At 35.4% G+C, this 15,482-nt stretch overlaps 1 protein-coding gene across 6 annotated transcripts in view; it reads right to left on the bottom strand.

The window, feature by feature from the left end:
- ATG5 (autophagy related 5) overlaps positions 1 to 15,482 on the bottom strand; it is a 125,109-nt gene that overhangs the window by 85,516 nt on the left and 24,111 nt on the right. For all 6 annotated transcript variants that reach the window (XM_032338917.1, XM_032338920.1, XM_032338922.1 and 3 more), the window contains one exon: positions 14,214 to 14,292. In XM_032338917.1, coding sequence (XP_032194808.1) covers positions 14,214 to 14,292 — 79 coding nt within the window. The remainder of the gene's footprint in view (positions 1 to 14,213; positions 14,293 to 15,482) is intronic.

The raw sequence follows: 15,482 nt of genomic DNA, 5'->3' as shown, positions 1-15,482 counted from the left end.
TTTCCAAAATAAAACAAGCACCCAAAGAAAAACAAAAAACACTTCCTTCAACCTCAGCTTCCTTCTGGCTACAGTCCTCTCTCTTCTCCCCTTCAGAGCCAACCTTTAAGGTGACCAAGCTGGGAGTCAGTTCTTACCCTTGCAATCTGTTCACTATCCTCACCACTCTTGCCAACTGTTGTCCTAATGATCAACAATGATACCTCCCAGGCCTTCTTTTAAGTCCTCATCAGACATCTAACACCTCTGAATATACTCCTTGAAGCAGTCATCCAAAAGTCTGTGGCACCACACTTATTTTTCTTAGTTTCTCATTCTCATTTCCAAAAGCCTATTCTGGCACCATTCCTTCTTTCTTTCTTTCTTTTTTTAAGATTTTACTTATTCATTTTATTTGATGGGAGGAGGAGCAGAGAGAGAGGGAGAAAATCTCCAGTAGAAAATCTCCTCCTGTTTCAGGCTCCATCTCACAACCCTGAGATCACAATCTAAGCCAAAACCAAGAGTTGGATCCTTAAATGACTGAGTCACCCAGGTGCCCCAAATGTTGGTATTTTTTAAGTTTCTAGTCTAGCACCTCGTTGCTTTTTTTTATTCCACATACTCCCCTTCATAAACTTACCTACTTCCTCATCATTTATAGACTAGTACATCTCAATATCTGTCTCCAGCCAAGATCCTTCCCATGACTAGGACCCATACACTCATTTATCTATGAGACATGGCGTAAGGCATAGGAGACTTCAACAAATTCCAAAGTAAAGAAATAAGTTCCCCCCAACTCCTCCTCCCTCATTTCCCATATTCAAGCAAGTTCTATTGAATCCATATCTTAAACAGATCTGAACCCATTCACTTCCAGCATTCCCAGAGCTGCTTTCCTAGTATAAACTAACTACTATCTGACATTTCTGAAAAACTTCGCAGCTGGGTCCAGGCCCCAAATCTTAACCCCTTTAATTCCACTTTCACATTTGGAGTCACAGGGATCTTCCTAAAATGCGAATCAGATCTTCTCACTCAGCTGCTCTGCTCTTTCATGATAAAATCAAACTTCGTCCAAAGCCTTCAAGGTCTAAATGACTTAGATCTTCTGCTAACCTCTTCATCATAATCTCCTGCTCCATTTTCTTTCCTTTCTCTCACACACACATTCTCGGCCCCAATGATCTTGATTATCTGTCATCTGCTCAAACATTCTTTTAGCCATACTCTCTCATTTCTGTGCCTCTGCACAAAGTACCTCCTTTGCCTACAACACTTACTCCTTGCCTATCACTTGACCACTTATACAACTATCCAAAAATATCCTCCTCAATCTTCAGGTTCAGTTTCAACATTACTTCTTCCAAGAAATTTCTTACTTCCCAAGTGTAGGTTAAGTTTACAAAGTTCATATAGTTGATTCTATAATATTTATGTTCTTAGGTCGTACTACTCTTAAGCTCCAGAAGGTAGAGGCCAGGACTTTTCTCACTTGTGCTTTCTCAATAAACTTTGTAAATTAAGTCAACTTCATTGAGATACAATTCAGAGTGAAATGTAGAAATTTTAAGTGTACAGTTAAATAAACTAATACTACCTAAGTGTCAGCCCAAACAAGATATAAAATATTACTATCACATCCAAGACGTTCTTTGGTGCCCTTTGCAATCAGTTCCCTCATTATGACCCAACTAGCTGATCTGATTTGTAGCAAAAGATTAATAGCATTTTTTTACTTATTAGCATAATGTTTTTGAAATTCATCTATGTTACTCTATGTATAAATAGTTGCCTTCTGCTGCTAAGTACTACATCATTGGATTGATAAACCACTCTGTTCACCCAAACACCTGTTAGTACACATTACAATTGTTTCCAGAAGGATGCATGGGTGGCTCAGTCAGTCAGATGTCTGCCTTCAGTTCAGGTCCTGATCCCAAGATACTAGGATCAAGTCCCACACTGGGCTCCTTACTCAATGGGGAGCTTGCTTCCCTCTCTGCCTGTTGCTCCCCCGGCTTGTGCTAACAAATATATAAAATGCTTAAAAAAAAAAAAAAAGATTGTATCCAAGTACACAAGTCTTTTGTGAACATGTTATCATTTTTCTTTGTTGTTGTTTTTTTAAGATTTTATTTATTTATTTGACACCGAGAAAGAGTACGCACGAGCAGGCGACACGGCAGGTAGAGGGAGACAGAGAAGCACGTTCCCTGCTGAGCAGAGAGCTTGACATGGGGCTCAGTCTTATGGCCCTGAGACCATGAACAGAGCCAAAACCAAGTCGGAAGCTTAACCAACTGAGCCACCAGGTGCCCTGAGCACTCACTGTGATTTAAACATACACCTCCCTGATGAATAAAGGTACTGAACATCTTTTTACATGCTAATTGTTCCTATATAAAGATACACATATTATATGCATGTATATTTATAAATAGTGTGTGTGTATATACACACACACACACACACACACATTTATGTATATATTTAAACTATTCAAGTTTTTTGGATTTGTTCCAAAGCAAATCATCTATTAGGGAACAATTTCAGCAAATTTTGTATTTACTTCTGTAAATACTGTCCATAAACAATACTAAATGAACGCAGAAATTGCACCCAGCTAAACTGAGCCACAAAATATACAAAACGTAACCTCAGCAATAGACCCGTTACCTCAATTTATGTTACAAACTATACTCATCCACATTCAAAGCTACAATTTTGTCTGATTTGATAACTTTTCTTCCACCACTTCACTGGCAAGCTGTCATCCCTTCTGATCCTCAACTCTACAAACTTAGTCTTTTTCTATATAAAGTGCCAAACTTGTGGTAGTATTTATGTATTTAACCATTTAACCTATGTAAAACTTTTACATTTTTTTAGGTTTTATTTTTTATTTTATTTTTATTAGCTTTTATTAGGTTCCTGTCTTTTTTGTCACTAATAGTTTTTGGTTTTGTGCCCTTAATGCATTTTCCCCGTAAGTCCTGTGATTTTTAACAGCACCTTGTTTTTTAGGAATGCTTGTTTTGCAGTAAAGCAAAGCTACCCATAGAAGTGGTAGGAACAGACATCCTTTCCCTTTTTCCTGATCTTACAGTGAAACATTCAGTAAGCCACCGTTTAGCATGATTTTAGTTCTAGAGTTTTCATATTTACTCTTTGCCAAATCGAGGGGATTCCCTATTATTCCTAAGTTTGCTAAGAGTTTTGAAGATAAATGGGTACTGAATTTTGTCAAAAGCTTTTTTGGTAAGGATCTATGTGATTGTATGATTTTTTTCTATTTTTCTATAAATGTGCTGAACTTCACTGATTCATTGATATTTGAATCGCCCTTATATTCCTGGGACAATCTCAACCAGGTTGTGGTGTACTATCCTTTATTGAAGATTCAGTTTGTTAGTGTTTTCTTAAGAGTGTTTGTATTTATGCTCATGAGGGATATTGGGCTGTATTTTTTTTCCCTTTAATATCCATTACACATTCTTGTATCAGTTACTCTGGCCTGTTAAACAAACTGGGAAATAGTCCCTCCTCTTCTGTTTTCTGAAAAAAGTCTGTGAAGATTAGTACTATTTGTTCCTTAAATATTTGACAGAACTCATCAATGAAACTTTGTGAATTTCACTTTGTAATTTTTAATTACAAATCCAACTTCTTCATATATTTAGAGGCTACTCATTTCTATTTATTGTATCAATTTCAGTAAATTATATTTTTGTTGAGTATGTCCATTTGTCAAATTCACTGGCATAAAGTTGTTCATTATATTTCCTACTATCCTTTTAATGGCTGTAGGATCAGTAGTAATATCCCATTTTTTGTTCCTGGTATCAGTAAGCTGTTTTTTCCAACCCACACCTCTCCCCATGTACTTGAAAATCTGCATGTAACTTTTGACTCTCCCCAAATTTAACTAATAATCTGTTGACTGGATGCCTTACCAGTAACATAAACAATCAATCAAATGTTTTGTATGGTGTATGTCTTATACACTGTATTTTATAAGAGAGTAAGCTACAAAATAGAAAATGTTAAGGAAAAGAAAATATTACAGTACTATATTTATCAAAAAAAATTTGGACATGAGTGGACCCACACAGTTCAAATCATGCTGTTCAAGGGCCAACTATATTCTATTATATGGATATACATTTTGTTTACCCACTCATCTGCTGATGAACCCTGGGGTTGCTTCCACTTTTTGGCTATTATGACTAATGTTGCCATGAACATACCAGTACAAGTTTTTAGGGGGACATGTATTTTCAGTTCTCTGGGGTATGTAACTATGACTGGAATTGGTGGCTCATATGGCAAGTCTATGCTTAATGATTTGAGGAAATGCCAGACTACTCTCCAAAGCAGCGTATCATTTTACATTACTATGTAACACAGGAGAGTACCAATTAATCCACACTTTAACACCTGTTATCATCCAACTTTTTGATTATAGCTATCTTAGCAAGTTGAAGAGGTAACTCAATGGTATCTTTCTTTGCCTTTTTTTTAACAAGTATTCTAAGCATCACTGCATATGCTTCTGGCCATTTTTTATCTACTTTGGAGAAATGTCTACTCAAATACTTTGCCCATTTTTAATTGGGTTATTTACCTTTTCATTATTGAATTCTAGGAGTTCTTTATATACTCTGGACACTGGACCCTTCTTAGACATATGACTTTGCAAATATTTTCTCTTATGGGTTGTCTTTTCACTTCCTTTGAAGCACTAAAGTATTTCATTTTGATCAAGTCCAATTTACCTGTTTTTCTTTTCCTTTGGTTGTTTGTGCTTTAAGTGTTATACCTAAGAAATTACTGCCTAATCAAAATTTATTTGATTTTTCTAAGAGTTTTATAATTTTAGTTCTTACATTTAGATATCTGATCCACTTCTACTTATTTTTTAATAGCAGTCAGTGTCATTCTCTTACATGTGGGTATCCAGTTGTCATAGAACAATCTGTCAAAAAAACACTCTTTCCTTCACTGCACTGCCTCGGCACCCATACAAAAAAATTAACTGTCCACATATGTATGTGTTTTTATTTTGACTTTCACTTCAACTCCATTGATTTATGTTTGTCCTTATGCCAATATCATGGAGTTTGGGTTACTGTAGCTTTGAAACCAAAAAATGGGAGTCTAATCATTATTTGTTAAAAACATTTTCCTGAATCACAAAAACATTTTCCTGAATCACTCCCTCTTTCCTCTCCTTCTAGGCCTTTATGTACATGTATGTAAGACTGCTTGACATTATCCTAGAGGCCATCAGGATCGTCTCCCTCCCCCACCAGCACCAGTTTTCTTCTCTCAATTCTTAATACTGCATAATTTCTATGGATCTGACTTCAAGTTCACAGAATCTTTCTTGTGCCATCTCTAATTCACATTAAGCCTATCCAGGGAATTTTTCATTTCATATATTTTTCTTCTTAGTTCTACAATATCGTAATATTATTTTAAGTCACTGACTTAATAGTTGGTTTAATTCATTTTTCCTAATTCCAAATGTGAGTTATCTCAGGATCAGTTTCTATTAACAGCATTTTCCTCCTTTTGATATGTTTCAAGTTTTATTGATTATTTGCATGTATAGTAAATACTGGTTGCATGCTGGACATTGTAAATACAGTGTGAGGATTCTCAATTATACTGTCTTTCTTGATGAGTTTTGTTCTGCCTAGTGCCTCTCCCTGATCCCCAAAAGAGCTAATTTTAGGCTTTATTAGAGAAGATCCAGAGCAATCCTTACTCTTAAATAGGAGTTGGCCAACTTTTTCTGTAAAAGGCTAGAGAGTAAATGCATTAGATTCGTGGGCCACGTAGTGTCTATAGCAAGTGTGACTTTGTCCTTGTGGCCCCAAAGTAGTAGGTAAATGAATTAGCATGGGTGGTTTCATTTTATATATTTTTTAAAGATTTTATTTATTTATTGGAGAGAGAGTGAGCAAGAGTGAGAGAGAGCATAAGCAGAGGTGGAGCTGCAGAGGGAGTGGGAGAAGCAAACACCCTGCTGAGCAGGGAGCCTGATACAGGTCTCAAACCCAGGACCTCAGGATTATGACCTGAGCTAAAGGCAAAGGTTTAACTGCCTGAGCCATCCAGGTGCCTCTGGATGGCTGCATTTTTAAACAAATTTATTTATAGTCACTAGAATTTATATTCCACATAATTTTCAAGTTTCACAAAATACTATTCTTTTTTAAAACTCTTTTCTAGGGACACCTGGGTGGCTCAGTCAGTTAAGCATCTGCCTTCAGCCCAGGTCATGTTCCCAGGGTCCTGGGATCAAGCCCCACATTGGGCTCCTTGCTAAGCAGGGAGCCAGTTTCTCCCTCTGCCTCTGCCCTCCCCACCCCCTACTGCTGCTCACTCTCTCTCTCTCACATTCTCTCTCTCTCTCTAATAAATAAGCAAAATCTTAAAAAAAAAAAAAAGTGAAATAAAATTCTTTTTCTGCCACTAAAATATAAAAAAACCATCCTTAGATCATAAGCCAAACAAAAACAATCAGTAGGCCAGATATAACACAGACCATAATTTGTTAATCCTGCTCTGAGATATAATAGTTACTCCTACAGCAGGTCTTTCTGGTCTCAGATAAATGTTTAGTACGTTAACTAGGTCTCTCTCTACCCTGGGTGGACTAGAATCCAACATCTCCAGGTGTAATGGGGCTTGTCCCACTCTAACATGCATTCTCTTATCTGACCTTGAGGAGTATTGCCTAAGAGTATGCACCACAACTGTCAGAAAAGGACTTTTGGGAAACTCACACTTATACTTTTCTGAAACCCTGCTCAGCAAATTGCAGCTGCTTCAGTAGCCCAGAACTCCAATCTTTGCATCCTTAACTCAGCAGGACTTCCCTGCTCTGCTTGAGTTCCACTCCCCACGACACAGTCAGGAAACTGCCCTGAAACAGAGATGGGCTAAATGTGGTGCTCACCTTGTTTGTTCTCTTTCTCTCTAATGTCCAGTGCCTGAAAAGAGCTCTACTTCATTTATTTTGTCCAGTTTTATAGCTGTTTATGGCTGGAGGAAAAATCCAATCCAATTACTCTGTCATGGCTGAAAAGTAGATGTTAACCTCAATAAATATTTGATGAATAAAATAGTGACTAAACAAACCATATTTCATAAAATTTTAAGTATACCTGATCCTACATCCTCTCTACCTCCTTCACACCTTTCTGTAATCCCTTCCCATGGGCTATAGGCAGGGCCTTAATTTGCACTTAACCAAAAGAATATAGTGAAGGTTATGGGATCTAACTCCTGTGATTTTAAGTGACACTTACATAAAACTCCAATCTTGCTAAAAGACTAGCTCTAGAGACCTTTTGTTGGCTGAAAGAAGTAAGCTGCCATACTGGGAAAGTCCACATGGCAAGGAACTTTAAGCAGCTTTTAGGTGCTGAGTGCAGCCTCTAGCTGACAGTCAAAAGAAAGGGCCCTCAGTCCTACAATCACATGGCAATGAATTCTGCCAGCAACATGAGTGAGCTTAGAAGATTCTCAGTCTCCAGGCAAGAATGTAGCTGAGCCAACACCATGATTACAGTGGGGCCCTAAGCAGAAGTTCCACAGAAATGGTGAAGTAATAAATTTGTGTTATTTTAAGCTGCTACATTTGTGGTGATCTGTTACACAGAAACAGATAACTAATGTACTACACTACTGATAGATACTACAAAACAACTACTAATATTTAGAGCTGGCAAGTACATGAAGCAGAAGCATGGGAATGACCATGAAGTACACTCAAGAACAAGGAAAGCTACCTCAGACCTATGTCATCAACACGCAGTGGAAAAGCAGAAATACAGTAAATTACCTCAGGGAGACACAGTGGCTCTTGGCCTAGCAAGAAAGAACGAAACCATCAGAAAAGGGGTGTGGGCAGTCATACAAATATATTTAAAGAACAGTCAAAACCAGTGGTAGTGCCTTCCAACCACTGTAGGAAAGACAGAGAATATCTTGGTTCAAAAACCTAATTTTGTCTAGTCACAATCATTCAGCAGCATTTTACACAGAAGCACTTACCTTAATGCTGACCCTCTTTTACCTAGCAAATGCGAGCTCTTACCAATAATGATCACTATCCAAAATTTAAAATTAAAATCTATGCTCTTACCAAAACCAAAATACACCAATTTAGCACGTTACCAGGAAAGAAAGAAAAAAAACACCAAGGTATTGCTGATTTTGTTTACTCATTAAACTTTATTTAGGATATGCAACAGAATCTGGAATTTTAAAGAACCCACTATGTTCACCTGATGCTGAATCATATAACGAATCTCTCTTTTTAAAAATTCCACAGCAACTTTTTAATTTTAATTCACCTTTGCAAGCAGCATACCCATAGGAATAATATAAATATTAGAGGAAAAAAATAGAGAAGGAGAAAGCCAAAGTAGCAAAATGTTGGTAACTGGCAAATCAAGGTAAGAAGTATGTGGATGTTCACTAGACAACTCTCAACTTTTCAAATACAGATTTAAACTTTTTAAAATAAAAAAGTGAAGAACGAGAAATAAGATAATTTTCTCAGTAAGCTAATGAAGTTTAGGGATCATAAATATTCTTGAAGCTAATTAGAAAAGTCTGAAGAAGTTACTATTTTCACTCGTTTTGATAAATGGAGGAAGAAAGCAAAATAAGTATCTAAATCTACGTTTTAACGCAGTAAACACATTACAATTATGTAATGTTTCTCTCTCAGAATTCCAAAGATAATATAAAAATTTCTAAAAACATTAATTTTCTGAATCATCCTTACAAATTTTTGGTTCTTTACACAATATTAACTTCTAAATCTGCACTCTTCTCCAAACACTTGTTATTCAAAAAGTGGTCTGCTGAATCAGTAACACTGAATTACCTGTGAACTTGTTAAAAATATAGAACCTCAACAGCCAAACTATGAATGCAGCCCATGTGTCCATCTATAGATGAATGGATAAAGAAATTTTATGTGTATCTATACAGACGTATGTATATACATATACATACATATACACACACAAATTTTATATATATACAAATGTTTATATATATATGTGTGTGTGTATATATATATGTGTGTGCCTGTGTGTATATATATATATATATATATATATAGGAATATTATTCAGCCATAGAAAAGAATGAAATCTTGCCATTGGCAACAACATGGATAGAGCTAGAGAATATAATGCTATGGAAAATAAGTCAGAGAAAGACAAATACCATATGATTTCACAGATACACGGAATTTAAGAAACCAAACAAAGGGGAAAATAGAGACAAACCAAGAAACAGACTGTTAGTTACAGAGAACAGATGGTCACCAGAGTGGAGATGGGTGGGGGGGATGGGGAAAATAGGGGATAGGTATTAAAGAGTACACTTATCATGATGAACATAATAAATATTTACATAATCATAGCTTCAGGATCACCGACGACCCACAGTCTTTACAGTGGGGGAAGGATTATTAATTTCATCTATTATATAATGAAATTGTAGTGGTGGTAAGACAAGATTAGGATAGTGACTAACAGAACAGTTTAAGCTGTTTCTACTTGTATATCTATTGTACTTGTGTGTTACATTAGCTGTTAACATTAATGAAATAATTTAAATCACTAAGGAGCTAATCAGGACAACAATCATTAATGTATGATCATGAAGTGTAAAAGTTCTTCTACAATAGGTGATGCTGCATCTTGGAAACGTAGCTGGAATGGATATGTCACCAAGATATAAAGTGTTTGGACTTCTAATTTCACTTAGACAAAGTTATAGGATTTTTACTAATACCTCACTAATTGAGAAAGAAACAGAAGTTATGATACTGGCTTGTTACCAGTTGGAGGAGGTTTGATTCCTTTCCTTCCTATTTTACATTTATGTAAGAAGATTCTTCAAAGGTATGATATGGGGAGGCATCCATGTAGTCATTTGAGACAAGCAGTTGTTAATTCCACTACTGCAATTTTGGCTTAGATGTAAATTCCTCTCAAATTATGAAAATAATTAACATTATTGCTATTAATGAAATAAATGAATGAACCTACAGTAGATGAGATGGTATTTCATGCTGTATACACATGTGGATAATCAGAGTGAGCTGGTGGCATTCTTGAAAAGTCAAGAAAGTGTGATGGTAAGAAAGTTATGTTAACACATTTATTTGTGTTTGTGAAATGAATTTTTGCTCAGGCTGAGCTAAATGTATAGCCTGAAAATAATGGGAGCCAGTGAACAAATCCCACTATAATGGTAAATAATGCTTCTATTGAGAAGATATAATGAAATTATGCTAGTATGTAACACGCATCATGGAGAACAAAGCCAATGGATCAAGTAGCTAGAAGTTACGTCCTTCCAGGCCTCCTACTATAAATAAGAAAATAAAACATGAGGCTCAGAGTATGGCTGGCGATCATTTAATATTTCCTCCAAGGAGAGTTGTTTCTCAATTAAATACTTTTCCTCTCATAGGAACGGCAATCCTTATGGTAGCTGATATAAAACACACTCATGTGTCAACATCTATGCCAAAGGTGAATATACGATGAACTTGTGCAATGAAGTCTAAAAATCCAATGGAAAAAAAAATTAATTAATTAAAAAAATAAAAACACTGAACCTTTGCCCTCAGCCCAAACCTACAGAATCAGAATCAAAATCAGTATCTTAACAAGACACAAAGGTAATCTGTATGCATATTAAAGTTTGAAGAACACTACTCTACACATTAAAATTCATTTACTATACACATTATATACCTATTCAAATGACAAGCAGCAAAGTCCATTAAAAATTAGAGAAAATATCTGAAAGCTATTTAACAGGTATTCTCCCACAAGAATTCAGTCTGAACCACAAAATGATCAAATGTGTGAGGTAGAGGCAGCCAGGGCTGGGGGTGGGGGGTCTCTTGGGAGAGTTTATCATTGCATAAAACCTAATCAAAATCAATTTATATCTTTGAAAGCAACCGTAAAACAAATAAATTCCAAGCTGTCTGGTTAAAATACAGATATCATTTAACATACTCAATATCAAAAAGATAAAATACACATTGACACATCAACTGACATAAAGTTGTTACTCGATAAATTCAATCAACTGATAAGCTATTAACCAGAAACTAAGGACAAAACAAAACACCGCTTCCTCATACTAAAAGCATCTGCTTTTCTACCTATAAATGTCTTACTTGATTTCATTGTAATGAATCAAAAGCCATAAAGCAGTATAACAGAAATGGGCCTACATTAATCAGTATAACCATAAATTAAACACTTAGGGCCAACTTTTGAAGAAAGCTAAGTTTTATAACCCTAAAAAAAAGGGAACTTAGTATACAGAAAGAAATTCTCCACCAATACGGGCCAGGCGCAGAAAGTGTAAGAAGAGCTAACAGAAATACACTGGTAGCTTGAGCAAATTTATAGCACCCTCTATAATATCCTTATTAGCTCTACAATTCTGCTTTCTATTTAATTTCTCTAATAAACTTCCCATCTGGTAAGAAAATGGTGACCTACCAAAGACCTCAAAGAGTGATTCATTTAAAAACACCAAGAACATACCCATTACATGTAACACAAAAATCATATTTTCTGTGTAAAATAACTATTTTCTAGAACAACAACAAAAACTGAGGGAGAATACTGGTATTCTTCTACAGTTTTGCAAATATCTTTAATGTTTGGCTTTTTAGAAAACAGATGAACTATTTGCTTCTACGTTCGGTGCTTTTAATGTTGTTTTGACTAACTTATATAAATATATAGGCTTATAAAAATATGTACCTGGAAAAAGGAGTAGCATTTTAATAGACTTCAGATTTGTGGATATTCTTTTTTGATAGTACACCAGAGTCAATAAGTATAGTTTATTAGAACATTAATGTGGAATCTGAAAGCTTATCAATAAACATTTTGATTTCTGTTACATTAAAATTCCTAATTCTGACCTTGCATTATGAATGGTTCTTTTTCACATACATTATTTTGTAACATCATGCATTGACCATTTGGAAAATACTTGTTTGCTGAATTAATGTAGATCTCAAAACACTGACACATTTCAATACATAAAATTTCTTAAAAATAAGATCTGTTAAAATGACCAAAAATCTCAACAGAAAACTGTTTTAAGAATAATAAAGCTGTTAAGGTCATGGTAGCAGATATGTTTTCCAAAGTTCCAATTTTCATTTAGAAGTTCACATTTTAACACTGGCAATAAATACTGTTGTCCTTACTCTGAGAGAGTCAATTCGTTTATTTTAAGAAACTATCTTACAAATACCCAAATACACTTTATCAGTCACTCTTTTGAATAAAAAACGGTGTTTTATGAAAAAAGTGGCGTGTTCAGCTTGCCCTCAAACAAGGGCTTCAGTGCTTTTCCTTAAGACAGTCATTGTATTTGGCAAAGAGCAGAAGTGCTTTATGTGCATTCTCATTTTGACACACAGGAGATTAAAAAGACATGTACTTAAGAGTTAAAATGAAGAATAATTGATAATTTGTACTGCTTCATCCAGAATAGTCTTAAGTGAGGCTGATATTCTTTCTACTGCAAGTGTGTGGCAGTGAAGAACGCAATAACCACTTGTACAGAGTGGTGCACTGCCCTGCTCTGTGCTATGGTGCCCACAGTTTGACCCACCATCTCTTTTGCAGATCAGTACAAATGTAAACACAGAGGCAAGGGCAAATAGAACCTTAATATTATTATGGAAACAGACTGGACCTCATGAATCCATTCCAAGAGCCTTGGGTACCCCTATGGGTCCACAGAGTACTTTGAGAAGCACCGCACTGCACCACTACACTAGAACAATCGAAACAATTCGAAGCCTTTCCTATCATTATTATAGTCCACTGATGCACTCAATCAGTGATTACAGAAGGCTTGGTATGTGGTGCCAGGTGGGCACCATAAAGTGTCCCAGTGTTTGAGTGTCTTTGTGTCATTCACTCATATATCGCAAGCATCTAGAATAGTGCCTGGCTGGCACATAGTAGGCTTCTGGTAGGTGTTGAATGAATAAATAAATGGGTAGCTATGATATATTTTAACCTAGATTCCAAAGTCCTAGAGTGCATCCCTCTCACATGAATAATTATGGGAACTGTTTTCAACATAATGGGAAAGACTAACATATTAGGCAATACAGAACCTCTACACTCATTATGCTTGGAGTAGCTTTACTTTATACCATTCTAAACTTAAATTATTATAAATACAGGAAGTCTTCACTTTGCATGATACCATGGTAACTGAAAGTCATGCATATTAAAACCATATCCTACTCTGGTTCTGTGGTAACCAAAATCTGTGGTAACATGGTACTCTGCAAAGCACATTAGTGCAAATGAGAGGGAAATAAATGCCAAAGACCCACACACTCAACTAAATAAAGTGGGAAGGAAAGCATCTTAGGAAGAACAGGTGAGCAGCCTTTGGGCTGTGACTCTGAATGAGAGCCCCTTACAGGAAAGCAAATTAGATATCTAAAATGACTTTTCAAACTCCTAACATGCTTCCCTGCCACAATTCATCGCCCTTTGAGTATCACTGCCTAGTTATCAACTAAAAGAGGTATTTCAATCCTTCAATGGTATTTGTTTATTGCTTGGGGAGCAGGGGCTGAAGAATCAAGATGGTTAAGGGGAAAGACAGACCACTTTATAAACTATTAGAACAAAATTAAGTTACAATAAATGAACTGATCATAGAAACTACAGGAATTAAAATTTCTCAAAACACACTCAGGTCAAGTCTTTGGAGTTCTGTCTCCTAACGCTTCTCACAATTCAATCAAAACAGCCTCAGAGATACTCAACACATTAAGTTGTACCCCTTCCCCACTCCCACTCCCATCCCACATCTAAACTCTGGATTTTGTTCTTCTTATTGGAGATTTTTTCTTGATGAATATAAACATTCCAAAATATTACAAATTTTAAACAGCATATTCAGCTCCAAAAATAGGCATTCATGCATTTAATGTTTAAATGACTCTGCCAAGAGTTAGTAATAAATCAAAAGATATATGGGTAAAAACTAGCAGCAGCTTCACCATTAAAGTGTCATGGAAGAAGCAATAAACAACTTCACTTAAAAAAAATTCTATTCTAAACCTACCTACGAAATACTGTAAGAGGAAGAAATGGGAAATGCTATTTAAACTATACCTTAAAATGTACTATGATGTTCCAAGGAAGAGCTGAACTTGATGCAAGTAGATCAAACAGCAAACCAATTGGATAATGCCTAAAAATGAAAGAGTACGTTTTAAGAAAGAATACTTTAAAGTTATAACTACAACTCCAAAATAAATTTCAGCATATACTGTAACATCAAATATCAGGGGGCTTTAACCACAAATCATAGAATGATAATATATTACTGTTACTTGCCCAAGCTAATATGGTATAGTTTCCAGGTATCAGTTTTCTTCTAAGCATTTCATTCACTGAAGCCCCAATATACATAATGGGATAGTGCTTAAGAATCTTTTATCAGCCATGACCACTGCTGTATCACACTACTGCAGTATCTGACTACCATCCCAGTATTCACATTGGACAAACAGGTTTTTCAAGCTTATATAAACATATTTTTTAATTCTTTAAGTATTAGAAAATTCTAAGAACTAAGAAAATCACCTTAAAAAGCATGCAATCATCTATTTTGTGGTTAATATTAATGCCATAGAAAGTGAGTCTTTCATTTATGCATACATATGTAAATACAGATTAGGCTTATCCTTTATAAAAAACTATTACCTGCTTTTTCTGTATAACAACATATCAACATTTTCCAAAGTCACTGAATATTTTTCTGCAACCTCAGACTGAAGTTTTTTACAAAAATAAATTCAGGACTTCCTAAATAAGAGAACCTTTCCAAATATAAATATTACTTACAGTGAAGCAAACCTTGCAGATTTCAACAAAGAAATCTTATTTTTTAAATCATCCTTTTAAAGAAACTAAAGTGGCTACAATAGTGAAACAGAATTAAACAATACTTCCAACGAGGCAAAACAGGCAAAAAGAGGACTGCGTGGTGTCTTGTACAGTCCTGTTCTTCTTATGTTAGTGAGTGATTCCTAGATTCAGAAGCTGCAAAATTTGGAAATACACCTAATTCCCCTCAAAATGAATGACCCAATACACTGCCTAACCAAGATTCAAATATTAATACTAGTCCTGTTTGCTTACATCTACATAATACAATTGGTGAAAACATCAATCACTACAGATCATGTTATTTAGAAAGAATATAGAATGAATGCCCTACTAGTAAAATGAAACAGGGTAGTTTTAGTCATATACATGTTGTATCTTTTAATAATAACCCTTAAACCTCTAAACTTGAAAGTTCACATCTACTATGAATCTTTCATAACCAAATATGAATACTGCAGGAAATTTTGGACTACCTAAATAATATAATGT

This window comes from Mustela erminea, chromosome 4, assembly GCF_009829155.1.
Source record: "Mustela erminea isolate mMusErm1 chromosome 4, mMusErm1.Pri, whole genome shotgun sequence".
Lineage (NCBI taxonomy): Eukaryota > Metazoa > Chordata > Mammalia > Carnivora > Mustelidae > Mustela > Mustela erminea.
Note: the sequence above shows the minus strand (reverse complement) of the source record. Positions and strands in the feature narration are given on the sequence as shown.